At 40.1% G+C, this 27,967-nt stretch overlaps 1 protein-coding gene and 1 non-coding gene across 5 annotated transcripts; both read right to left on the reverse strand.

The window, feature by feature from the left end:
- Positions 1-112: 112 nt before the first annotated feature.
- eif4g1a (eukaryotic translation initiation factor 4 gamma, 1a) lies at positions 113-23,605 on the reverse strand. 4 transcript variants are annotated; one of them, XM_028472240.1, is made up of 33 exons: positions 23,182-23,605; positions 20,475-20,597; positions 20,311-20,394; positions 20,117-20,149; positions 19,515-19,535; positions 19,106-19,285; positions 18,787-18,886; positions 15,699-15,850; positions 15,375-15,467; positions 15,038-15,113; positions 14,092-14,952; positions 13,422-13,507; positions 13,137-13,320; positions 12,825-12,958; positions 12,604-12,723; positions 11,863-12,255; positions 11,529-11,675; positions 11,211-11,447; positions 10,653-10,757; positions 9,751-10,041; positions 9,522-9,639; positions 9,339-9,441; positions 5,608-5,825; positions 5,407-5,577; positions 5,204-5,325; positions 4,933-5,105; positions 4,717-4,842; positions 4,497-4,578; positions 4,257-4,355; positions 2,439-2,582; positions 2,267-2,348; positions 2,036-2,176; positions 113-1,535 (listed from the first exon to the last, which is right to left on the reverse strand). In XM_028472240.1, exons 2-33 carry the CDS (start codon positions 20,547-20,549, stop codon positions 1,354-1,356), a joined length of 5,133 nt encoding a protein of 1,710 aa, XP_028328041.1. In that variant the 5' UTR covers positions 20,550-20,597; positions 23,182-23,605; the 3' UTR covers positions 113-1,353. The 4 variants fall into 4 exon arrangements, with proteins under 4 accessions (XP_028328041.1, XP_028328040.1, XP_028328039.1 ...); XM_028472239.1 differs by having other exon boundaries at positions 5,407-5,825; positions 15,699-15,847; XM_028472238.1 differs by having other exon boundaries at positions 5,407-5,825.
- Positions 11,750-11,826, reverse strand: LOC114479890 (small nucleolar RNA SNORD66). Its single transcript, XR_003676036.1, has one exon. It is a non-coding gene; the product is annotated as a small nucleolar RNA SNORD66 (small nucleolar RNA).
- Positions 23,606-27,967: the final 4,362 nt, after the last annotated feature.

Below are 27,967 nucleotides of genomic sequence, written 5' to 3' on the forward strand. Positions count from 1 at the left end.
GCAACCGACTCCATGCTCAGTGAGTTTCCTCTCCTATTAGACACTGCATGGAATGCAGATAAATGGGCCTATACACACATTAGATTACAAAAGCAAGATGTCAAACACAAAACTCTGCAACTTAAGTCCTTTATTTGCATTTTCTTTCTCCAGTTTCCGATGCAAAAGAAGCAATCATTTCTTAAATAAAGAAAGCAAGAAAATATTTACAAAATTTCAATAAAACTAATAATCAATGGATTATCTAAAGCACCTCTCTGCATCTGGACAACTCTGGTTTCTGTTGGAAAAGGAGACTGTTGCAATTATATCTGCAATTTATCATTTCTGAAAAATAAAACAAAAAAAAACAAAAAAAAAAGTTTTTTTTTTATATATTTACAGAACGTTCCTGAAATGAGTTTCCACTTAAAAGTAGAAAAGGCTCTCGGATCATTTCTGTGTCTTTTTTCATATTATATATATATATATATATATATATATATATATATATATATATATATATATATTTGTTTTCCATCAAGTCAAGTTTTTAAATCGGTGACAGGTCAACTTGGCATCCCCCACTTGACCTCAGGTTAGAAGTACAGGAGAGGTAAAAGACGAGGAGTCAGTCGGTGTGGTTCACTCCTGGGGACAGGACATGATGGCTTAGAGGAAGCATTAGGATCACCCCTAGTAGTCAAAGTCAAAGGTCAGCATATGTACTCTCCTAATTCGTGATAGAAAACAGGAAGAAAAAATAGACAACCATTGCATTTTAAAAACTCCATCCACCAAATTAAGATTAGTTGCTGAACTCTTGCCTATTCAGGATTCATCCACTAGATCATCAAAAGAAACACTTCAGTCATGCTGCACACTGCGATAAAGGACAGACATTAAAGCCGTGTTTGGCATGAGAATTCCCACTTTGGATGGAGCATACCGTAAACCCATCTGCTCTCTGAGACGTGAGGCTGTGGGCATTCAAATCGTCAGGAACAATGAACAAGTAGCGTCTTGGTTTTAAACAACCGACGGAGAACGATAGTTTTGTAGCGATGGCGGACACGTCACACCTTGCTAACAAGCGATCCTGCACAATCAGTTTTTCAAGTTTGTTTGATGAGGACACTTGCTGGGACAAGCAGGAAGGATGGGTGTGAAGGGAACGCCAAAGAGTGAGGAGAGAGAAATGATTGTTTCAAGTCCATCCATCAGAAAAAAACAAAAACAAAGATTTATCCTCACTGAGGATTGATTTGAGTCTGCCACTCTGGCGTTATTGTTCAAACAGCCGCACTGCAGAAGCACCTGCTTTGCCAAACGGGGGCAGAAACGTTCACTTCAGAGTCATTTGTCTTTTAAACTTTATTCCTTGTCAGACTCATCCTCAGGCTCGCGGAGCCAGGTGAAGAAAGCCGTGACCGACTTCAACGCAACACCTTTTCCCGTTTGTTCCGCAGGGTCTTTGCTCGCCTCCCACTTGTAAAAGGCCTCCTCTTTAATGACGTCCTCATCGTACAAGGTGTCGAAGAACATACGCAGCAGATCTGCAGAAACAAGATGCAAAGGTCAGTCGTTGGGAGCACAACTGTGGATTTCTGTACTCAGTTCCAATGAAGTCCTCAGAAATCTACAGACATTTTAAATGTAAATTAACAAACGTTATAACATAAGGGTGCATATGTATGATGGCGTATTAGGGCCACATTAAAATAAAATTAAAATATGGGCACTACAGGATTAGTCTGAACATTTTAAGAATAATCTTGTAATTCTATGAGTAAAGTCGTATTTTAATAAAATCGTAATTTGTTCAATTAAAGTCTTAATATTTAGAATATTTTTTAGAATAAAGTCACAATATTTTGAGAATAAAATCATAATTTATGAGAATAAAATAGGAACAGAAACAGGTCTGTGTCACGGTCTCTTTAGGTTTCACACATGGTGAAATACTGAGCCTTCTGGCCCATCATCACCACACTGTTATCAGTTTGAGGACTGCAAAGCCACTTTTCCTCCTGGTAAAAAATAAAAGAACACCTACTAGCAGGCTGCTCCATGTGTACCATCAGGGCCTGCAGGGCATACAGAGCCTGCAGCTCCTTCTCCTCATCATTCAGGTATTTCTGCAGCAGCTCGGCTCTTAGGGTAATCTGCTTTGCATTCACCTTGTATGGGTTGTCGCCTTGGTTTTTCAGATGAAAAAAACAACACGTTAACATGGGGGAGCACCATTTAGTCTGCCAATAGAGTTTCAATCTTATGTTATGCTTACATATGATAGCGATCCCGCACACTGAGGCCATCAGTGACCGTACAAACTGATTAGAAGCAGCCTGCTCCTCATCCAAATTAGCCTGAAAATGTCCAAGAAATGTTTCAAACACTTCATCAAATGGCGTTTACACATTTTGATGAAATCCAGAGTCTGAGTAACGGTCACATACCTCAACCCAGTCCATGATGCGCTTGTTATCAGCCTTGTCTTGAAGCAGTCTGTCCAGCTGTTTGCTGAGTTCTTCCCCACTGAGGAGCTGCTTCTTCATCGCTTCCTTTGGCCCCAGATCCTCTCCTGTGGTGAACTCCACTTTCTGAAAGTTACAAGTCCACATTTAAACCAGGGCTCTATGGTACAAACCACTCACATTTGCATCTATAAAAACATCTGCGCGAACCACGAAAAGAATTCTTGCACATTGTGAGTAAAGATAAATAGCTGACATGTACCCCATAAACCCTTACGCCATTCACTCAGTGTGGGGATGAAACCAAGACAAGAGTAAAGAGCAGAGCGCTCCCATATACTTTGTTTAATACCGGACATTTCTGTCCATTTTGGGAGGTTGGTGGACACAGAGTGTATGTCACTGTGCACTTGTGAAAATAGGAGTGTGACAATATCTCGATACGCCGATATTTTCAATTGATTATTGATATGCTTGCGCTAAGTATCATTTTTTTTTCAAAACCTTTTCTGCTTTTTCACTAAAATGTGCAGGTAGGTCTTCACAGAAATGCCACTGTTTGCTGAAGGAAACAATATATTGTTTACTGGAATATTGTACTATAATGGTGTCACTGGTAAGAAAGACCCTATTTTTTGTTTACAGAAAGCTCTATTGGAGATACTTATTCATTTACATTGGTATGTTAACACTTATTTACAGAAATGTTGCACTAAAGTTGTATCACTGTTTACAGAACACTTTCAATTTATTGTCTTTCAGAGATATGAAATAATTGTATTTTTTCACTTAATTTTTTTTTTTCTTGTTATGTCATAGATTACTGTATATTGTTTTCTGACCAATATATCTATAATCGCAGTATTGTCATACCGTGAAATAATCGTTAACGTGCGCTTTGTATCGTATGGTACCCAGAGGTTCCCACCCCTATGTGACCCACCTTACAAAAGAGGTGGGTTTTGTAACAGCTCTGACTCGGTGTTCCGCTGAAAAGTGCAGCGTGCCTCAACAGATCCACAACTTGAAAACAGTTACTACAACAAGTGGGTTCAGGGGGTAAAATAAATGGTTTTCAAATGCCAGAATAATAATATAATAGTGGTCATTTTTTCAGGTGCACAGCCTGGTACCGATCCAGGAACTGTTGTGGGCAACCTCTGAACCGACTTTGATCAATATGTTAATGGCTTATGTAACATTGCAAAAATCCTTGTCGGCTGTAGGTTATCCTTCTAATTGGGATATTACGATACAATTTTGAAGGCGCTGTGAGGTGTTACTCCAAAGAGGGACACATCACATTAGAAAACGGTCCTTTGGACTATGGGAGGAGAGCGTCTTTATCTGGACTAGCATTCTTTTGGTCAACAGATTTTATGAAATGTTTATTATTCTTAGTGTTGGGGGACAATTTGTATCATCAATAAACTGTTTAATTAAACTAGAAGCTGCACTGACTTTATTTTACATTTATCTGCGTTCAGTGGTATAGCTGTTAACCAGTGGAGTAAACCCATGGTACAGGATGGTTCAATACCTCCTCCTCGCTCTGGTCACATTCTTTACCATGTCTTTCTGCACCAAAAGCAACAAATATGTTGATTTACTTGCCCTATCAAGATGTTTCAAACACTGGTTTATAGTTTTGTGTCCTCACTTTTTAAACAAGTTTAAATGATGCCGTTTTTAATTGGTCATGTGATTAGGACATCTTTTAGGGTTAAATATACAGAATTTCCCAAAATATTTGCATTTGGCTCATTAATACCCTCTATGGTTCCATAATGTTTTGAATACCTGCTCAGTGACAAACTTGTTCACATCTTCATCCTTGAGCAGGAAGTTATTCCAATCCAGTCCAGCTTCAATCCACAGAGCCCCAACTTTCTTGGGAGTCTAATAAATTAGTAAATAAACAAGTTCAGACTATTAAAAAAACAAGATCAACTTGAAGTATGACCTATTCTTAAAAATGTAGAGACAATGGAACAAATTTCATTTTAGACAAATTCAACCCAGGATCCTTTGCGTACATACCATTCCTTTGCACAGCAGCTGGAGGATTTGTGCCAGCAGCACGCCAGCCTTTCCCAGAGGCACGAGAGGCTTTGAGATCTCCCTGGGACAAAGAAAACATTTTTGTTTAGAAAGGGACTTTTCTTTTTACTGCTTCAATACATTTGGAATAAATAAAGCATCAATTTGCATTGATTATATTAAAACAGTCGAACTGCAAATGTTTTTCAACTTTTCTCACCTGAAGAGCTGTCCCATAGGGATGCCTCCTTCATGAAGCATAGGGGTGATGAGTTCAGCCAGGTACAGCCACATGTGAGGTATATCAATGGCCATGTCTTCTGCAACCTCCAAGATCTCCTGTAGCCTATGATGGCAGTCAACACTCGGTGTCAGTCGTTGGGCATTATTAGTGGAACCCAGGCTTTAAATACATTGTTCTTTGACAGATGCTCACCCTTTGTAGTACTGTTCAGTGGGTAACGTCCCAACTTTCACAAGTTGATACAGCAACAGGCCCAAGTGCTCCCTGACAGTTGTGCTGCGTTCAAGTGTGGACTCCAGGCCTTGCCGCACAAACACATAAAGCATTGAGGCACTATTGAGCTCTGCCACGCACTGCAGCGCCTCCTAAAGGACAAGGAGAAGACCAACGTTAGTCATGGTCACATTCAATGTGCACACATTTAGGTAAATGTCCTGTTTTATGTTGGTAAAGTTTTTTGAACCTTCAAGTCAGTAATGTGGAGGTATTCATCAATGATGGCTTTAGACTTTTTCTCCATCTCCTCTTCGCTAAGGGAAGGATTGGGAAGAGAAGGAGGGGGAGTGGGAGCGCTCTCACGCTTAGCTGCAGGAGACACAATTACACACATTAAAGCTAATACTCTTTCAACCGTATTCATTCCTGCAGCAACTTTGGGTCACACACCTGGGAGATCTTTAACAGGAGCTCTGTCCCTACTTCCTTGGTCTCTGCTGCCTCGGTCCCTACTTCCTCTGTCCCGGCTGCCTCGGTCCCGGCTGCCTCGGTCCCGGCTGCCTCGGTCCCGGCTGCCTCGGTCCCGGCTGCCTCGGTCCCGGCTGCCTCGGTCCCGGCTGCCTCGGTCCCGGCTGCCTCGGTCCCGGCTGCCTCGGTCCCGGCTGTCTGTCATGCTGGCGACACGGCGCACAGGTTCATTTGAGGGTCGGTTGTCCCCACTTCTGCCGCCACGCTCCTGGGATTCCCTGCTGAAGCTTCTCTTGGTAATTGGGTTTCCTTCCCGTCCATCAACACGTCCAAATCTGTCAAAGCGATCCCGGTCACGATCACCACGTTCTCTGTCACCACGTTCACGGCTGGAACTTGACCTGAACATTACAAATGTAAAGAGTAAGGTGATTTTACAGGATATATGCTCCAATAATGAGGTTAATCTCAATACCGTTGTAAGACCTTCCAAAAACTTTAAGCTGCGTTAGCAACACATTTAACTTACTAACCAATTGTAGGTTGCAATTAAATCTATGGAGCACAAACATACATACAGAGCTCAGATAAAAAAATTAAGCCTGAAAGAATGTATTTTACTAAATACTATTTAAAATACACCTTAGGTCTAAATACTATTAAAAAAAATGTGATATGACATAAATGTAAGTCTGTTAATGTCATGGCTTCTGTTTTTCATTCATGGCATGTGATCAGCTGCTGGTTTTGGCCTGAATATTTGTGCTTTTGTTCACACACTGATTCGTACGCTGTTGGTCTTCTCCTAGTTTTGATCTGCACCCCTCATCTTGCACCTTTGCTTTCACCGGACATTGAGGTGAATCTATGAAATACCTTTCAGTTGTGCGCACCATCATGATGAGAACTTCCGCTTCAGAGAACCGGCTGTTTAGGCTTGGCTCTCTAAAAAGAGCCTAAGACTTTTAGTTTCCTCCAATAATTACCACCAATTCATGTTAATTTCATTTTTACTGATGCTTAAGCACGTTATAACAAGTATTTATTAACTATAAGTTTTTTATTTAACTTCAGAGTGCTACAATAATTACGCAATATCACACAAGAGGGAGTGCTGTTGAAATATCAACACTGGTGTGATTCAGTTGTAGTGCCATAGATAATCACACCAGTGCTAATATTTAACAACATCAAAACCTCGAGTGTGATACTGCTTCTATACAACAATTCTACAAGCGCATTTTAAACAGTATAAGACAAGTTTATTTATTGATTTATTTTGCACTGCCAAAACAAATGGGTTCATAACTGGAAGGGCGATGAGGGTGTTGCCAGGCAACACATTAATATTTCGTAACTGAAAGTTAACCAACAGCAATTAGAATGGTTGAACAGCAGAGTGATGTCTGTAAAAGGTCCCAGTGTTGTTGTTACGCTACATCAGCACTCGTTGAATGAGTGATTCTCCAATCAAATTACTTGGTCAGAAATAACTGTTGTATAATAAATGTTAGAACACAGTTTGTGTCAGTGATGGATGAATTTAACACAAAAAGAAAAAAAAAAAAAATCGCAATCAAGTCATTGACTGCCAAAGATGTGAATTGTGTTTTTCGGCTGGGGTTGCTAGGAGACAGTGTGACAAAAGCTGGGTGAATACAGTGCCTTGCGAAAGCATTCGGCGCCCTTGAACTTTTCGACCTTTTGCCACATTTCAGGCTTCAAACATAAAGATATAAAACTGTAATTTTTTGTGAAGAATCAACAAGTGGGACACAATCATGAAGTGAAACGAAATTTATTGGATATTTCAAACATTTTTAACAAATAAAAAAACTGAAATTGGGCGTGCAAAATTATTCAGCCCCCTTAAGTTAATACTTTGTAGCGCCACCTTTTGCTGCGACAACTGCTGTAAGTCGCTTGGGGTATGTCTATCAGTTTTGCACATTGAAAGACTGGAATATTTGCCCATTCCTCCTTGCAAAACAGCTCGAGCTCAGTGACGTTGGATGGACAGCGTTTGTGAACAGCAGTTTTCAGTTGTTTCCACAGATTCTCGATTGGATTCAGGTCTGGACTTTGACTTGGCCATTCTAACACCTGGATATGTTTATTTGTGAACCACTCCATTGTAGATTTTGCTTTATGTTTTGGATCATTGTCTTGTTGGAAGACAAATCTCTGTCCCAGTCTCAGGTCTTTTGCAGACTCCATCAGGTTTTCTTCCAGAATGGTCCTGTATTTGGCTCCATCCATCTTTCCATCAATTTTAACCATCTTCCCTGTCCCTGCTGAAGAAAAGCAGGCCCAAACCATGATGCTGCCACCACCATGTTTGACAGTGGGGATGGTGTGTTCAGGGTGATGAGCTGTGTTGCGTTTACGCCAAACATAATGTTTTGCATTGTTGCCAAAAAGTTCCATTTTGGTTTTGTCCGACCAGAGCACCTTCTTCCACATGTTTGGTGTGTCTCCCAGGTGGCTTATGGCAAACTTTAAACGACACTTTTTATGGATATCTTTAAGAAATGGCTTTCTTCTTGCCACTCTTCCATAAAGGCCAGAGTTGCGCTTTAAACTGACCTCTGAGACTATCGCAGAGCAGGTGCATTTATACGGAGACTTGATTACACACAGGTGGATTCTATTTATCATCATTAGTCATTTAGGTCAACATTGGATCATTCAGAGATCCTCACTGAACTTTTGGAGAGAGTTTGCTGCACTGAAAGTAAAGGGGCTGAATAATTTTGCACGCCCAATTTTTCAGTTTTTTATTTGTTAAAAATGTTTGAAATATCCAATAAATTTCGTTTCACTTCATGATTGTGTCCCACTTGTTGTTGATTCTTCACAAAAAATTACAGTTTTATATCTTTTTGTTTGAAGCCTGAAATGTGGCAAAAGGTCGAAAAGTTCAAGGGGGCCGAATGCTTTCGCAAGGCACTGTATCTAACTTGTAAAATGATGTAGTGACCAACTGGTGACATGTAAGTGGTAGCAGCCCACCTTTGAATGAGAAATCACCTGTGACGGGCAGAACTCAGAGGGAGAAGAAAGGGGTTTACGAGACAGAAAATGCCGCTACGAGAGTTGATGCTGAAGTTCCCACCATCCTCACAGCAGCGCACACTCAATCAGAGCATGTGTGGAACTAAGTGAACTATTGAGATCGTCGCGATGGTGAGCGAAAACGATCAAAAACCAGGACAAACGCTGACGCTCAGCATGTCCGGGATGAAGAGGAAGTTGCGTGTGTGGAGAATGACGGGGTAGAGACTTGGAGGAATGCGAAAATACAGTAAGAAATCATTCAACTCTGACCCAGATAACATAATAATTTTGCCATCAAAAGCCTGGTCTCAGTGTTGTTTTTGTAGTAACAAGTTTTTTCAGAAAAAGCAGTTCTTTGTCACAAACTGGCAATTTGTGTAAAACTTGCCTCAATTCAACTGTTGATTACAGAAGAACAAAACAAGCTATAAACTAAATTCTTTTTTCTGATGAAAGTAGAGACTTAATTTCAGAATCGGGTTACAGATGTCAGATGGTCAAAGTCCAAAATATTCTGTGGGTCATTTTGTCAAAATGCTCTAAAAAGGCTGGCACTGAGGGGGTAGAAATTTTGAAAATGGCTGGTACTGAATGAGTTAAGACTTAATACCCTGCAGAGAGCCTGCTTTAAAAACACCACACTACATATTTGAAGTATAACAAGTTGTACAAAACAAACTTTAAAATGTTAAAACGATGTTCCACAATGACATAGCACCCGAATCAGATTTTTAGCCATTATATTTTGTAAAAAAAAAAAATAAAAAAAAAAATCAAGAACAATGTTCGTAAATGTGGAATGACAAAATCCTCAAAGCAATAGACTTCTTGTTAATTAGATTGGACAAGTAACTGACCTCTGAGGAACTCTGCGATCCGTATCTGATGAAGACAACAGTGATGAAGACTGTTGAAGGGCTGAGAAGCGGTTCAGCGTGCTGGTAGCAGGACGCCCCGACTCTAAAAGGAAGAAGAACAATAAGACAGATCAAGAGCCCATCTTCCAACCCAAGTCAGTCAACCTATTTGACATTGTTTACCTTGATCTGTACTTGCTGGTTTAGCTCCAGTGCCTCCACTGCTGCCTTTCCCCCAGCTGCCCCACATGCCTTTGCCACCAGGAGCCAGCAACTGATTGTTTAGGTCCATACCACCAGACTAGAAGGTAACAGAGAACAGTATATTTATGAACCAACAACATCTCTACAGGACAATACAAATGATCTACTTTTCAATAGTTGACTCATTGACATCACTAGCTCTGCGGACCTTTGTGATCTTGCAAAGGCGATTGGTATCGATGGGTCTGTTCTTGGAGATGGGCACCGTGTTCCATCCTTCATCCTGAGGCTGGCTATTTCGTCCACCGCCAGGTGTGTGAGACCCTCGACCTCCCATGCCCCCCCCACCCATTCTACCACCTCCTCCAGAGCTTTCCTTCTTTGACAGGAGCTGCTGATGGACTTTAATCTGTTCTCGATGCTCTTCCAACTCTGCCTCCTTGTGAATCTGATCAATAGTTTTGGGACCTTGGTCTCCTCTACGAGGCACCCAGCTACTCTGTAATTGGGGAACAAAGTTAAATAGCACAGGTTACAAATAATTGAATATGGTTTAGTTTCTGGACAACATGGAACCTTTATTGAGAGCAATAAGTTGGGGTGTCCAGATCCAACTTTTTTGCTAATACGATACTGATATTGCAGCCTGTAACCTGACTCAATATCAGCACAATTTATACATACTTTTATTACTTATATTTTAACATGGAATGACAGAAAAGGTTTAATACATTATAATACTATTGTTCTCTGATATTACTCAGAACAATAATCAGTAGCATTATGTGGAAAAACTGACCGAGATATTAGTAACCAATGATTAAAAAATCAATTTGAACACCGAGAAAAATTACATCAATCAAATAAAAAATATAATTTTTAAAAGTGCAAAATAGCTTGCTTAACTTAAACATAACATTCTACAAATGTACATAATAAATAAAAACAAATTAAGACCCTAAAAAATAACCTTAGAAACAAAAAAAAAAAAAAAACAAGTTCAGATCTGATTCCCAATAATATTATTGGATCGAGACACCCCTAGTAGTAAGTTTAACAAAACTGCTTTTTACTTTAGATCTGCAAATAGAAGAAAGTTAAACCATTTACCTTTCTGAGGTCTATAACATCTTGGAGCATAAAGCGGATTCTGGAAGAGGTCTTCCTTTCATTGATGATTTTATTCATCTGATTGAAATACTGGTCCATTCGAGGCTGTTAGGGAAATACAGAGTTAGCAATGACAACTAAGGTATAAACCAGGTGTGTATACGCAACATCACAATATTTTTTCACATGATAACATCACGATGCAGCGATATAACAGGAAATTTCAACCACGATACATTACGATATCTGTGTCACTGAAGAAATTCTGAATGTATTGACTGCACTGAATCCATTTCACAGGAATTACAAAACATTCCTCACCTATTGTCTCATTGTACTGTGTATGTACTGTATTATTGCTGTGTATTGTTTGTCATGTATGTTGCAATATAATAAATAAATAAAAATTTGGTATGATTTGGCACCAGTGAATCGATAACTTACTGCAAGACGAAACCTTGCGATATATATTGTGTTGATATTTTGGCACACCCCTATTATAAACCAAAGAACAATATACATATGGCAAACATGTAGACGCTTCATTATTGTACTTACCTTGGCCTTTTCAAAGTCCAGGTCTTTGCCAATGGTGGAGAGAAGTCTGCAGAGACACTCCAGAGACTCTTCATCATGGTTCTTCAGTAGTTTAACTACACAGGCATGCATTATGGCCTCCGTCAGCATCTTTAGCTTGAAGAGCTCACCAATGAACTTGATGTTGCCAAGTGAGCGGCGGCGGGCAATATCCCTGGCATCTTTCAGCTCAACCTGCAGACGGTCACGCTCCTCATCCTAACAGGTGACACAAATGTTTAAATCTGGAAGCACTCTCTTTAGGTACAATACTTCTGACATACGAATGTGCCATCTTACATCTTTGGCAGCCTCTAGCTCCTTCTGTTTCTTTTCAAAGATCTCATCATCATCTTGGTCTTTCTCAAACTCCTTCTGGCAACGATTGAGTAGGAGATACCGGAAGTTTGCAGTTTCACCTGGTTTGTCGGCACTGGGGACTTTTAACTGATGATGGAATATGAAAGAATATTACTAAAACACATTTTATTAGTCGACCTTAAACATATTATATATGATTACTTCATCAGTTCCTCATCACCATCATTGACATTCAGTGGCCCAGACACGTGGCACTAAAGAACAATCATCATTGAAGCCAATAGAGGCAAAATACCAAAAGACAAACACTCACCCCCATTAGGCAGCGGCACATGTTGGCATAAGCCACAGAGAAGTTGGGTTCCGAAATGGCCTTCTCAAATATCAGGTCAATGGCTCCTTTCAGCCTTTCTTCCGTGTCTATTGTTAGTTCGGACACCTGCTTCATTAGCTCCTGGAACTTCTGTGGGGTGAGCTTGTTCAGGATGCTACGCAAACGCTTGAACAGCTCCTCAGTTTTGGCCACCTCAGGATCATTATCCACAACCTCCTCAGGGCCGCGGCTGCGAGAGCTTTTCTTCGCAGTAGGTTTCCAGGCTTTCTCAGCTTTGTTTAGTTGCACGTCATCATTTAGAGACATGCTGTTAATGATTATTTTCCTAGGCTCTTTGCGCTGGCCCTGCTGGGAGCGACGGGGACCAGGAGGCTGAAAGAAAGCAAGGGACAAATGTTATTTAAAAGAACGCAAACTAAAACATTATCGTCACCAACTGGTCATTCGAATGTTCTTATGTTACTGAATGTGACCCTAATTGGTAACAATTGTGCAATAAAGTAATAAAAAGCTCTCATACAGAATAACAGTTTACAACAGGACAATTGAAATTGGTTTACCCAAAAGTTTTCATTTTCAATAATAAAGATCTAAGATTTGTAAACTATTTAATGAGTGGGGAAAAAAGTGGGGTATAAGAAAAGAGTCAGTCAGGGAAAAGAAAGTAGACTTGTGTTACATACACACAAACCATTAATTTTATAGTGATGTTTTACTGACCGGGCCTCTGGGACCTCCCACTGATCGGCTCCCAAGATTGCCCAAATATGAGGGAGTAAAATCAGGACCTGCATTCATCACTCGTGCTGGGTCAGCAGGTCTTAGAGGGGTCTTGTTTGCCTAAAGATGAAGACAAGAATTAGTCCGCTTTGATCAGACACGCCAAAGTGGATTGGTTCAGGAAGGCAAAGAACAGTCTTGCGCTGCCGAACCAGGTTTACCTTGTCTAGGACAACATCACTGATGAGTGGGAGACCCTCAGGTTTATGCATACTGGCATTGATAAACTGGAAACTCAGGAGGAATTCTCTGTCATACTGTTTCTTGTCTTCAGGGTTTATGGGCTTCCATCCATCTGTAATGTTTATGACAAATGTAAAGACAAAAAATAGATTTACCTTTAGTTCTGTGTAAAATGCATGGGATGGAGTAGAAGACAAGCATTTCTTGATTTGACTTTAATGTATGGTATTCACATGCACTGTATCTCCCTGTGTAGACACCACCTGTTACAAGTTCATAGCACAGCTCACCTTCTTTGAAATTGTATTTCTTCTCACTTGAATCAGATTGGTCTGAGGGCCTGTCTGACTGAGCGTTCTGCTTGTCTTCTTTCTCTTCCCAGGTCTCATCTGGAACTTCAGCAGGAGTCTCGACTGGAGCAGGCGGGCTGGCCTGAGTGGACATGGGTTCAGGGGCAGGTTCGGCTTGCTGCTCCTGGAATTAGCACAAGACACATTTTTTGTTCATACATTCTCTTTCTACTTAAAAGCTTTGACATCAACACAGATGAAGATGTCAATAGAGCTGATGCACACCTCTGTGAAGGCATCCAGGAGGTCCCCAATGGCCTTCTTGTTAAGTTCCTTCATGTTTTTCTTTTTCTTTGGCACAGACATAGCAACTGTAAGAGAGAGAACTGTTACTACCCTTTAGGAGCGACTTCTATCCTGGTACGTAAAGGGAGGGGCACAACATGAAGCAAAGTTAAATCATATGTTCAGGTGTGAGTTATTCAGACAACTAGTCCTCAGGAATTCCACCTTTGAAGTTGAACTTTAAAGGAACTTCCTTTGCTCAGGTCATCATTTCAGGTTGTGAAACATGAAACTAATATAATGTAAACAGCTACTTTGAAGCGACTCAAGCCGTTCAGCTGCCTACATCCCCCAAAATGCCTTGCGGCTCTGGGTCAGGGGTTGTTTACGGGTTTTCTTTAACAGAGTTCAGTGAAATTATCGAACAATATATTGCACCTTTTCTAACAATATTGATTATATCTCTAGCACAATATATAGCGTTATCGTTTTATCAGCCAGGCCTGAAAAGACTGGCAGTTGACAGTCAAAACATGTCAGGAGATCAAGGTGGATTTCCTGAGTAACAGTAGTCTGAAAAAATGTAACTTTAACACACTAATCAAAAGGACAAAATTATTCTTGCTGAAACAAAAACTTAAATCAATTGCATTAATTTAGTATTTTGTACCTTGCATAGTGGGTTCCTCTGGAAGGCCAACAGCAATGGGAGGGATTTCCTCACTCTTCTTTGACTCTTTTTCTTTCCTCGACTGCTGTTCCTCCTCCTGCTCGGTTAGTGGTACCGTTTTAGTCAGAGTTGTGGGTTCCTGAGTTTGTGAAATGTCTGAATTGTTGTGGGATTTAGTGTCCGTGAGTTTCATATCTTCAGAAAGGTCTTCAGACTCCTGAGGAAGGCCATTAGACAGAGCAGGCTCTGCATGTTTAACTGGTAAGGGTTCAGGGTCTGAGATTGGATCAGACTCTTGAAGCTGTGTAGCATCAGGTTCAAGCAAAGAGGATGGAGGTGTAGAGGCTTCAGTCTTAGTTTCAATCTCTTCTTCTTCCACATTCACAGGTGAAACTGTCAAATCAACTTCGACTGCAGGCTCCGCATAAGTTTCAGGCGTCTGCTCTTCTTTTTCTAAAGTCTTCAGCTCTTCTGTTATCACGTCATCTTTTTTTACCTTCTCAGCCGAAGAGGCCACCACCTCCTCCACCTGCACAGCGGTCTCCTGGGTTGGTAATGACTCTGATGGTCTTACAGGGGCATCCACGGTGTCACACACAGTAGCACTTACTGGTACTTCATTCAATGCCTCCACAGGAGCACTACTAGAAACTTCCCCGGGAGGGGGGGAAGGCGTTTGTGGGTCATCTAACAATGGAGCTGGTTTCTCAATAGAAGCTATGGGGAGTTGTGCAGTAAAATCAGCTGGCATTTCTATCTGTTCATCCATATCTTGTTTGGCCTCCTCCATCAGTTCTGGCTCCGCTGTAGCAGGTGGTGGGGGAGGGGTTTCACAACTAGTAGGGAATTCTGCATTTTCATCTTGAGAAAAAAGCCAACATGCAAAGCATTAAAAAATAATCATTCATCAATGTAAACTCTTCAGTGAAAGACAATCCCTACAAACCTTTGCTGGTCAAAGCAGTGACTGGTGGCAAAACTTCTCCATTGGTCTGTGGAGGACTGATGTCTCCCAGGGAAGTCTGCAATCACAGTGAAGTTAGGACTACAAATACAGTACAACTGCAACTAATGAAGCCTAAACTATTTATATCGTCAGAAAGTACTGATCACTGCAGAGTACCATTGTGATGGGATGCGTCACACAAAATAGGGATTTGATAACCGACTGTACATTTATAGCCACACAAATTTCACCCATGTCAAATATATTATTTGCTTTATTTCACCCTTTGTCAGAGAACCAGTACTCCCAAAAGGAGGTACTGATTTGAATTTAGTACCTGTGGGGGAGTCGGTGTGGTGGTGGACCTTCCACCAGACATGATCTCCTCTGTGATGTCACGCCCACCCTGGTTAGGGTCTCGTATTCTTATCTATCAGACAAAAAATGAAAACGTCACAATTACAGGTAGTTCAGTTTTTACTACTTAGACTACTATATGCATCCCTACATATCTAATGCTGCCTCGTATTATTATGACCAATCGTATTGTCATATTGAGGTGAAAGGGGAAAGTTCCACATTTCATTAACAATACACTCCACCCCATTCAGGTTTTGACCTCACACAAGAGCTGTACTGCCCTTTTGTTAGGACACACTACCTGTTTGCGTTCTCGCTTTGGTGGCCCTTGTGGCTGTGTGGGGGGTTGCTGTGGAGGCGGGGCTTGTGGCTGTTGCTGGGCGGGGTTAATCATGACTGGTGCTGGTTGAACAGATTGGGGGTACTGTGGCTGTGCCGGATAGTAGGCTCCTGCTGGAAAGGCAGAATTAATCAGAAAGAAACATTAAACACTTACTCTCTTGCAGTGTCACATAAGAATTAAAGATTACAGACAAATCAAGATAGTCCTATATGAAAATAGATTCGCAACTTTGTATATGGCCCTAAGGCCACCTATTACATTATGAAGGGTTTCTATTTTGAGAAATGCAGTTAAAAAGACCGTAAGAGCTTAGGATTTTAAACTTTCATGCTCACAGGTGTGGATAAAATACAATTACTACATATATTCAATATATCGGTTAGCACAATCAGACAGTAGGTTTAAGAGTTGATGGCCACAAAAGTGCAGTGATGATTGGTTTTTAAAGTAGCGAGTCCCCGAGACCCACAGGTGGTGATTTGAGTGGGTCTCTGGGAAATTCAATGGGTCCCCAATAAAAAATTTTTTTTATTTCTTTCCATTTCTTATATTATTGTATTCCTTAAATTGTAGTGTTAAACTCTTAATGGTGGTATAATACGGCTATAATTAGCAGATATATTCATGTATGTTCAAAATGTATCTGAAACTAAACAAATACAACTCAAATGAAAACAAAATGATGTCTGTTGTACAAAAATAAATCATCAATAAAAGTGCTGATTTTAACACAAAAAACATTCTCATCACCATGACAGTCAAAAAATAAATCGTCACCAAAATCTTCTTGTCTGAACATCAACTAAATCAAATTAACTGAGTCAATCACTATGAAACTTTTAGCACAAAATTTAACTTAACTAACACAGTGCAAAGTCTATTGAGAAAAATAAAATGATGCAGATATGTTTGTGGCGTATTGTAAGCAGCTAGTTAACTGGCTGATTGTTGTTGTTGTAGTGGCTAAACTAATATGTACACAAGGCGATCATGTCTGAGCTGATTTAAGGCGTAAAGGGGTCTGCTGACGGCTATGTTTCTTTTGCTAGTTACTGTGATTTTAAACAAGTTGATGTTCACAATGTATCGTACCTTGCAACATCACTGATTACTACTAAGAAGTTTGTATCTTTGACTTAGAACCCTATAAAATCAGTTTTTTTTTTGGTTTTTTTTTACAATTTCCGTTTTATTTTTCCCAAATTCCATTTTATTTTCCCCTAAAGTCTGTTTTCCACTTTAATTTTTTAAATTACGTTTTATTTTAGAAATATTTTTAATTTTTTTTTAAGAAAATGTTAGTTTTTAACTCCTGTGAGGAAACAAAATAAATACTAATATATAAAAAAAACTAATAATTAAGCAAAAATGTATGTTAAAAAAAGAGGTAGATATAAATTGTAGTGACATGGATTATTCTGACTGCTCCTTTTTAAGTCATATAAAGATGTATGAGAACAGCATTAATGTCACCCAATTCCCTCTCAGAGATCAATGGTTTACTGAATCTGATCAGGTTTAATGATTAGGTTTTGATCAACTTAGTTTAAATTAACCTAATTTAAATGATCCTAACTCTCTGTAGCTCTGATGAGATGTTGTTCGAATGTAACATTCTAATAACGTTGCTCCAACGGACTTTTATTTTGTAAACCGGAAGTCCCCATTGAAACGGTTGTACTTGAGGTAGCTTGCTGACTGTGAATGTGTAACTGTAGACACGGACAAAAGGCTGGAATAAGAAGAACTAACAACACGGACTGAATTATTCTTAGTTAACCAGACAACAGTTCAAACACTGAGCAGGTGAAGATGATTAAAGCCGATCACGTTTTCACGAAGCGCGGATGAAGCTTTCAGGGGGGAGGGCGGTGCACTTAATAAGCAGGCCCAGGAAACATTTTGAAATGAAATCCGTGTTAACTAGCTAGTTGGCTAAACTAGCATGTACTCAATAGGATCATGTCTGCGCTGAATTAATGCGTAAAGGGGTCCACTGACGGCTAGGTTTCTTTTGCTATTCACTGTGATTTTAAACATAAGTTGTTGTTCACAATGTGTCATTTTTCATGGGAAAAATGAAATGCGTCCCTGGGATGCATGGATAGTGAATTTACTGTGTCCTTTTAGATTTGTATGCGTCAGGGACGCAGGACGCGTACCTAGCAACATCACTGAAGTGTCATGAAAACCAGAAGTTTTATTGGACCTAAAGTAAATCAGAATTAGATGTAAAACAACCGAATACAACACTTAGAGACAGCGAGCGCCACTGAAGCCTGCTGAACACGACACGAGCACACGCTACTCACCAGGGTAGCGCTGAGAGGTGAGAGGAGCACCGTGGAGAGAGAGGCGGCCATTCTCTCGTCCGCCCCCTCTCCCCCCACCACCCCGTCTCTCCCTCGCAGCAAGAGAGGGCTCTGAACCAACGCAGCGAAGGGAAGAGAGGAAGGGAGTAAGGGACGGGAGAGGGCAGGAAGAGACAGATGCAGAATGAGTTAATGAGGATACAGAGGAAGCAGGGTGTTAAGGAGGCCCCATGAAATACAAGTGGTCATATCTTAACGAAGTTGCCAAAAGTGTACTCCAAGTTAAATTGAGACATTACAATAGTGGTGGTACTTTAAAGTGGTTCCGTCATCTCAATTTTAACTTGCTGTTTTCAAGTTTAAACTAATGAGATTACCAACAAATCTTTACTTAAGTGTGCACACAGTGAAGAAAAACTTTGGTTTGGCAGCTATTTCATGGAGCCTGGAGAGCAGAGAAGAAAGAACTTCAGCAAAAGCAGATTTTAAGCCAGACAACATTTAATGGGCAGATCAATACACACAGCAGAGACATATCACAACAAAGCAAGCGGGCAAAACCAATATTAAACCAACAACCCATCGGCCTCAATTCTCTTCACAAATGTAGCTAAATTAATTTCTCATATGGCAAAACTGATTCCCATTGCATAAAAAGTTAACTTATTTCCTGTCACTGAGCAACTAAATGGCGGTTGTGCTCAGTTAGTGTTGGTCACAAATACAACCCTTACCATAACCAGGGTATTCAGCTGGGCTGGTTCCTGGGTAGAATCCTGCAGAACCAGTGGTCACAGGGTATTGCTGGGTTGGAGGCATGTAAGGGGCCCGGTACTGCAGAGGTAAAAATGAAATCTCATTTACACCTTATTATGCTAAAGCTTCAGTACAGATTATCAGATTCTATAAACCACCTATACAAGATATTAAAATAAAACATTATGGACAGTTGCTTTTTCATTTTGTGTTGTTGTCTAAAACTATTTGATAGACTATATTTATAAATCCTAAAAAGACCGTTATAACATTGGATCAGGCTCTTTAAGAACCAACCTGTCCCGGAGGAATAAAGTAGCCCTGAGGAGAGCCGGCAAAAGGCAGCTGCTGTTGGGAAATCATCATCATTGGTGAGCTGGTGGGGTAGACGTGAGTGGGCCCGACAGGTCGAGGGCCACTGCTCGTCTGCACCCTTGGAGCACTGGCAGCCATGGCGGGTCGGTTCTGATAGTAGTTCTGCAAAACCAAGAATTGAGAAAGGCCAGATAATTTAAACACAAAGCAAATTGGTTTGGTGTTAATGCAAGTCAAGTAAGTTCATTGTGTCTTATTTAGCCATAGTACTGTGTATTGTTAAAAATGTTACAGTGAGTACAAAGTTGTTGTTTTTTTAAACTCAGAAGTAAAATCCCTTTAAGTTGTGCCACCTTACTTAAGAGGAGGAGGCAAAGACAAAAGCCATTACCTGTAAAGCTCTGTATCCACCCTTCAGCCGCATAACACACAAGCAGAGAGCAAGAGGGGCAGTGAGATTGGTGTGAAAATGAAGAGTACAATCAATGAGGGGAGGGGGGGCACTTGTGAGACATGCTAATGCACATGCAACACTACATGTCTTCACTAAAACAAGAGATGGAAGCAACACTAAACTAATCTACTTAAAAACAAATCAAACAAAACGAAGTGAAAAAAAAATATGCATGATAAAAGAAATCAATACTGAGATTAAAAAAAAACAAGCAGGCTAGACTGCTGACCTTGCTTTTTTCCTGTCCTAGCAGAAATTGTTCATCCAAATTCTAAGATAAATATTGGCCCGTATTGCTAAATAATAGTTAAATGACTGTCCTATGACAAAAGGGTGAAATTACAACCTTATTTAGCAACAACATTTTACACAATTAAAGAGTGGATATAAAATAATGTTGGAGAAATCAAATGGTGATAATGTAGAGAATGAGCATGTCTTGTCAGACAACACATTTTCTTATTTAGATTAAAAAGTATATCTACGCATGCAATACTTAAATGAGACTAGGGTATCAATAAAGGGAGGGGGGTTAGTACCTGTTGGTGTAAAGTACGGGGCCCTGCAGCAAACTAGGACAACAGCAAGAGAGGAATATTTGAATGTGTTGAAGACCAACACGTTTAGCTTAAGTTTTATAGCACAAAGAGCTTTTTCAGACATGCTTGCAAAACAAGGGAGACAATAGAAAACATTTAAAAGAAGGGTGCAAACCCCCTGCTGTGCACAATACCTGTCTTGGCTGCGGTGTAGAGTTCATTTGTGGGGGAGGAGTGGCAAACACAAGAGACGGGGGCTGCCCTGGACCGTAAGCAGCCTGGGGTTGAGGAGAAGGCCCAAAAATATTTAACAAATGTTAACAACAAATGTTTACCATGTCAAGACAGTACGTTCTACCTGTGTCAATCCAGGGGAGGGTGAAGGGTTTGGGACAGACGTGGGTCCCGTTATAGGCTGTGGTGGTTTGTTCATTTCACCTTTTTCTGTAGTTCTGCATCGGGGTGGCGGTGTGATGCCAGCCTTTATAGAGGAAAAAAGGGGGAAACGTTAACACAAAATACAACTAGTATCACTGTAGTCTCATCAGGACAATCCCAAACCACACAGGGAGCCACAAATGTTTTGTAAGACAATGAAACTTGCAACATTGAGGGTGTGATTTGTGGTTTCACCTAGGACAACTACACCCAAGTCCCAACACCTTGTTCATATGCTAATATATTAGCTTGAGCAGGAAGGCTAATGTGCATTCAATGTTGTTATCACTCCCCTCCCTGAATAGTGATTAAAATCAGCTTTTGGTGCCATATCAGAACCACCAAATGCAGGATGTGGGTGTCAACTCCTTAAGAACAAAGAGAAGAGGGTTAAAAAAAAAAGTCTGCTTCATCTAAAAGAAATCCCATCACACATCCAGAACAGCAGATATATGTTTATGGTAAGAAATGTAATTTGTCTTGAATTGACTGAAGACCAATTATAAAGAGTTTTAATACGGTGATTTGGACTAGGAATGTCCCGATACAACTTTTCCACTTCCGATACAATACCTATATTGCAGCCATGAGTATTGGACAATACCGATATCCGCACGAATCATACATACTTTTATTACTTGTGTTGTAGTGTGGAAAAATAGAAAAGACTTGATCAAGTGATGTTACTCAGAAAACAATAGTCAGCAAGAGTAAGTGTGAGAAAAGCTGACCCATTTATTATTAACCTATTGGTCACATAAATTGTAACCTTTGACATAATATCTACAGTATTCTACAATTGAAAAAAATGTTTAAATTGAGTTTAAAAACAAAAGTTCAACTAAAAAAACCCATATAGAGATCATTTTGCCATTTGACCTTTTTTATATTAAATTTTGGTTAGGGTTGAGAACGTTAAAAACAACTGTTGTACATATTTTTAAACACCTTTGCAGTGAGAAGCAGCACAATGAATGATGTGTTAATTCTCTTAGAAAATGGATCTTATCAAAAAAATAAAAGACTATTGGTTTTCACTCCCTGTAGCCCTTGTTACAATTATCTCTAATGTTGTCTCTCCTCGAATAAAGTGCATTTTGGTAAACGCCCCATCCAACTATCGTTTATTATTATTATTTTAATGATTATACTGCGAATGACTCAGAAAACGTGTGTGAAATGCTCCCAGCAGACGTGTCACATCATTCAACATGGGGACCGCTAGCCGCTAGCACATGGTGCTCTAGAAACCACATCAATGAGAGCATGTAACTAAATAACGAAGCCATTACCTGTGACTTGCATGCGTATTAACCGTGAAGAGATATTAGAAGTAAAATATCACTGCGGAGGTGTGGTTGAGAAACCAGAACGGATTTACGGGGCCCACATAGCGTGGCCGCAACGCTTGCCCAACAACCGGGTTTCCTTGTTAACTAGTGGCCAACTTCCTACAGCATTGCTGCTGCAGATATTAATAGAAGAAAGCAGACTCAACATTTGATATCCCGATACCGAATTATTGTTTAAAATGAAAACATACAATATTTCATGGCATGCTTACGTTGGTTGGTAATCGGTGGCGCGTGGTTCCAGCAGCAGTCAGCAAGTGACCTCTATAGCTAGTAGTAGCCGGTGTTATAGCTGAGAAGCTAGCTGAGTGTGATGGGAAAAGTAACAGGACGCATTGGATTGGTCGCTTCCCAGAAAATCATCACCTTTTAACGAAGGCGTGGCTTAAAAACACAACTACACGAATAAGCAGACTGTTGAATTAAGTAAATTCGTTCTTTATGTGCCTTTATTTGTACTGTTGCGGTGTATAATATAACTTTTAAACAGCTATTTCATATTGCATAGGAAACAGGTATTTTAAGCAGACACTGTAGAAACCCATGCCCACGTGCGGCCGCCAGGAAGTTAGTCATTCGATAACGAGAAAACCAACAAATCCCAAACACCGGCTAACATTACGTGTCCAACACACACAGACATTACTGAGAAACACTACGTATCTGAATACATGTGCCAACGGGTTTGCTTCCCTGTTGAGATCACCAATAAATTAATTGATAAACCTGTAAGAAAAAAGAACAACACACAAGACTGACTTTATCGCAACAACGCTCCACACCGATCAGACACAGAACGGCTATTGTTGGGTGAGCTAGCGGTGTTAGCCCTGCCCTAAACCATGAGAGGTGGAAAGTACAGGCCCATAAATTGTGCCGTTCATTATAGGTTTGTTATTCACCAATAGCGAAAACAACAGGATGACAATGTGAAAAACTGTTATTGTAAACTTGTAATACTCCAACGCAGTTTATGGTTTTAAACAAAAATATTGGGAATAATATTTAAGACTAGCCGGTAGACCGACTATCCCATGTGGTTATTAAAAATAAATCGTAGTTTACTGATTCAATTAAGAAGTATAGCAGCATTTAAATATAATTGTGTCTATATCATACACTAAGATTTGTTTCGTTTTCAAATGTATATGGAACTTGTGCTAGCCGGGTGGGCCTGGTTCAGCCTGTTAGCATTAGCATTAGCCTGTATGCCTTTGACAAAATGAAGCCGGGCTCGGCCGCTACAGCGACGCCGTTAATCGGTGTAAACCTTACCGAGGGTCTGTAGTGGGGCTGTTGTAGGTCCGGAGCTCTGGGATCTGGCCTCTTGCTATGAAGGTAGTGTTTCAGTTGTTTCGTTGTCCTTTATTCCAGTAGTAAAAGTGATGCCCTTCTTGGCTAGTTAGCTAAACCGGCAGCCGGAATGAGCGGTTTGACTGTCAGTCCGGCTTAAATCCCCCGGTGTGCAAAAGTGACAGTGCTCAAAAATCCAATAATACAGTACCGCAGATGGACTACTGACAATTCCGATGGCCCCGAAGAAAGCCTCTGGACCTGAGGTCCATGATTAAGGCGTCGATGGTGACGGATTGCCAACTGAGTAGTGCACAAGTGTGGCGTGAGTCGGCTCAGAGGGAGGCCATGGTGCGGTGTTTTACTGTGGAGCCGGCGAGCCTCTGCCGAGCAAAAGCGACTTCCGGGGACGCTGGAGCGATGGAATAAATCCATTTGACGAGGAAATCTACTTAAATTAGTAGAACGACATGATTCGATCTCTGAAAAATAGTTTGATCAGTTCAAGTCTTGCAATCATTTCATGTTTGTATTAAAAGACAATTCCAACTCTAAGCTGATTATAGGGCTTGATTACATCTCGTGACCTCCGTGATTAGATTATCTCTTAATGAGGATTTGACGCTTTTTTCTTCCTGACTCTTATCATTTTCTGTGTAAGAGTCTGTTAACAAACTCTTATGGTTAAAAAAAAAGAAAGAAAGAAATTAACCTTCTTAATAAGAAAAGCCATATTCTGAAATAATATAAATGTATATTGATCAGCGTTAGTGATAGACCAATATATGCAGCGTGTGCATGATAGTGTTCATACAGTCTATACAAACTTACAAGTTGATGTTACTGGCTTTTTTTCAACTATTTTTTGATGCATTTTTTTTTTTTCTTTTTTAAAATTTATTATTTTTATCTAATCTAATTTTGCACTGAGTGAGTTTCTTCTGCTATCCTGCTTACCTGCTTTGTACCGTGGCCCCCTCGTGTTTGCTGGGTTGGGCCCCTCAGCCTCTTAGGGCGCTGGGGCTGCCGGCTGAGTCAATGTAGAATTATTATTATTATTATTATTATTATTATTATTATTATTATTATTATTATTATTATTATTATGTTATTAATATAACTTTTTCGTCTCTTGATCCCATTGTCCTCTGGGTGTATGCTGTTGGGTTATCACGTTGTTATATATATATATATATATATATATATATAGTTTTTTTTTTTTTTTGGTTTTTTAATCGATTTTTTAAATTTATGAATCGATTCAGAACCGTGGATGATTAGAATCGCGATTCTTTTGTGAATCAATTTTTACCCCCTCTCTAAATAAAAGAACCAAATGTGCTTCTCCTGGATCATTCACTGAATCCAACAAACTGCACCAAACTACTGATAACATGCAGAATTAGCCTAGATTTATTTTTCCTTCAGTAAATGAAAAAATGTTTTGGAGGACAATAAGGAAGGGAATTAACAGAATGTGATTAGAAACTGCAGCTGTTCTTGTGCAAAGTTCTAACTCAAATAGAACATCAAACTCAAAGTAATAATAGCCTACAGTAATACATGTATAGATATGGTCAGTAATATGTATCTCACTAGAGAAATGTAATGTAGTTTAGCTAGTTATTTTGTTCTGCATGTGCTTATTGAACAGGGATAAATGAAATGCTCAGAGATTACTGTTACTCAGGGCCATCCTTCCCTACACGCAGAACACGCGCTGTGCATAGGGCCTCATCTTCCATTGGGGGCCACATTTTGTGCAAGGAGACGCATTTGAGCATATGGCCTACACTAGGGGTGTCAAACTCTTTTTAGTTCAGGGGCCAAAAAAACAGAGCAGATTGATCTCAAGTGAGCCACAGATTTTATGCCGGAAAACAAGTGACTTCAATATTATTGTGCCCTAGTTTAGACTTCTACGTATACATAGAATACAAAATATGTAAGAAACCGATAATATCCAAGCAATATGTGAGAGATATCAGCCACAACAGGATATTCACTTTAAATGTCCTTCATTTTGTAACCATTTTTTATTTAATTAGGGGAAATATTATGTCATAATTTGACGAAAATTGAAGGATTTTGTAATAACTTTGAGTTTTTTCAATTGTTAACATTAAAAGTGACTGCAAGCATGCAATATAGACTGTGAAGATGACAGTGGACTTCAGAAGAAATCCCCCCCACTCCCCCCCCCCCCTTACCATTTTGAATAGAAAAGTGGCTTCCGTGGACTTCTTCAGGTTTCTGGGATCCACAATCTCACAGGACCTGAAGTGGTCCTCCCACATAGACACAACCAGGAAAAAGGCACAGCAGAGGATGTACTTCCTGCGTCAGCTGAGGAAGTTCAACCTGCCCCAAGAGCTGCTGATCATGTTCTACACCTCCATCATTCAGTCTGTTCTGTGCACCTCCATCACTGTCTGGTTTGGATCGACAACCAAACTAGACAAACACAGACTACAAAGGATAATTAGGACTGCAGAAAAGATCATTGGTGTTGATCTGCCTTCCATTCAAGACTTATACCTGTCCAGGGTCAGGAAAAGGGCAGGTAACATCACTGCAGATCCCTCACACCCTGCACACAATCTGTTTAAACTCCTCCCCTCCGTCAGATGCTACAAATCACTGTTCGTCAAAACAACCCGCCATAAAAACAGTTTCTTCCCCCAGGCTGTCACTCTGATCAACACTAAACAGTCATAGAGTGTCAGACCTGGTTCTGTGAAATAACCCTGGAACTAAACATAACAACCCTGGATCAACCTGTCACTAAGAATGTTCATGTACATAATATTTAATTTAAATGTTCTCCTGCACTACTCATCAATGCACTACTGCAATATTATCTTATTATTATTATTATTTTTATTTTTCTTTTATTATTTTAAATTTTTATATTATTATTATTATTATTATTATTATTATTATTATTATTATTATTATTATTATTATCTTGTTATTTTATTTAGTTTTGCACATTCTAGTCTAACTACTGTTTATATTTATGTTTATATTTATTATTATTTTTTCTAGTTGATTGTTATTATTTAATGTTTACACTATTAGAGAGAGCACAGTTCACCAAGTCAAATTCCTCGTGTGTATAACATACATTACTTGGTCAATAAAGTTGATTCTGATTCTGATTCTGATATAAGCACTGATGAAATTGTGCGCCCCTGCATATATTAACTTTCATTTACACAATGATTAATTATTTTTCTGTTATTTTTACTTTGTCCTACGGGCCAAATTGGATGTGCCAAAGGGCCGGATTTGACCCCTGGGCCTTGAGTTTGACACATGTGGTCTACACGCATATGTGCTTCTGTGAGGAGCAGAAGGAGAGCAAAGAGAGCTGAAATGTGACCGTGGACGCATTGCTGCAATGATTGCCAGCAGTCAACATCCGACCAATCAGAGGAGAGCGCTTGCAGAGCTGCAGAACATGAAGTTGTCGACGTCCTGAGTCAGGAGTGTATGGAGAGCTCAGAGACTATTTACTCATCTATGTGTCCTTAATATCAAGATGTTAGAAAAACAAACTAGTTCACCAGTGAGCTGCATCAACTCTGACATGTCATTGATTAGGTAACTAGTATACAGTTTAGTGTGTTTAGTTAGTGAAGGCTGAAATCATTGACAAGTAAACCCATCCGCAGCATCACTAATTATCTAGTGATGGTAAAAGTGTATACTAACTTACTAGGGAAAAAAAAGCACTATAGTTACAGAAACAAAAATTATGAGGGTTCAGTGGGTGACTTGGGGTGTGTTCATGTGGATGGTGGCAGAGGGAAAGAAGCTGTTTTTGTGTCTGGAGGTTCTGGTCCTGATGGACCGAAACCTCCTACCAGAAGGGAGAGATTGAAACAGTTTATGACCGGGGTGGGAGGGGTCGGCCACAATCTTTCCTGCACGCCTCAAAATCCTGGAGGCGTACAGGTCCTGGAGGGAGGGCAGATTGCAGCCGATGACCTTCTCTGCAGAGTGGATGATACGCTGCAGTCTGGCCTTGTCCTTGGCCGTAGCTGCAGCGTACCAGATGGTGATGGAGGAGCAGAGGATGGACTGGATGATGGAGCTGTAGAAGTTCACCATCATCTTTGTTGGCAGACTGAACTTCTTCAGCTGCCGCAGAAAGTACATCCTCTGCTGAGCTTTTTTGATAAGGGAGCTGATGTTCAGCTCCCACTTGAGGTCCTGAGTGATGATGGTCCCCAGGAAGCAGAAGTACTCTACAGAGCTCACTGTAGAGTCTCCCAGGGTGAGGGGGGTGAGGGGGGCTGGGTTCTTCCTGAAGTCTGCTATCATCTCCAGGAGGAGATGATAGAGGAGTGTGGTGGGGTTAACCCCTTCAGCAATACCTTCTTGCTGTTAGGCAGAAGTGCAAACCAAAACACCAGTGTGCTCCCACAACTGTAGGCAATATTAGACAATTCTGACTATGTTAAAATGGACTAGATTTAAAATGTGATTTTATGACAAAGTAGTTCCAACGCACTGTATAATATCAGCTCATTCACACAGGATTATCACTGAATATGTAAAAAAAAAAAAGTACATTATTATAAAACAAGCAGTATTTTTTTTATTTAAACTTGATTCAGGAATTTCGCTGAATAAACTCAGAGCCCCAGACATGACAATTTCTGATAACATACAGTACCTATAAGTAGGAAAGTGTCAGCATTTTGTGCGTTTCGTAGACCAAATGACTAAACGTTGCTATTTCCTGGTACGGCAGAGACGC

The sequence above is a fragment of the Gouania willdenowi genome, chromosome 17, assembly GCF_900634775.1.
Source record: "Gouania willdenowi chromosome 17, fGouWil2.1, whole genome shotgun sequence".
NCBI lineage: Eukaryota > Metazoa > Chordata > Actinopteri > Blenniiformes > Gobiesocidae > Gouania > Gouania willdenowi.

Excerpts from the sequence above, each read along its gene's own strand:
- eif4g1a (XM_028472238.1), bottom strand. The coding sequence starts at position 20,549 with ATGAACAAACCACCACAGCCTATAACGGGACCCACGTCTGTCCCAAAC. Across the intron at positions 12,256-12,603 it reads TGGGAGGTCCCAGAGGCCCG|CCTCCTGGTCCCCGTCGCTC; the intron begins GTCAGTAAAACA and ends GCTTTCTTTCAG. Across the intron at positions 4,843-4,932 it reads ACTGAACAGTACTACAAAGG|GCTACAGGAGATCTTGGAGG; the intron begins GTGAGCATCTGT and ends CTGCCATCATAG.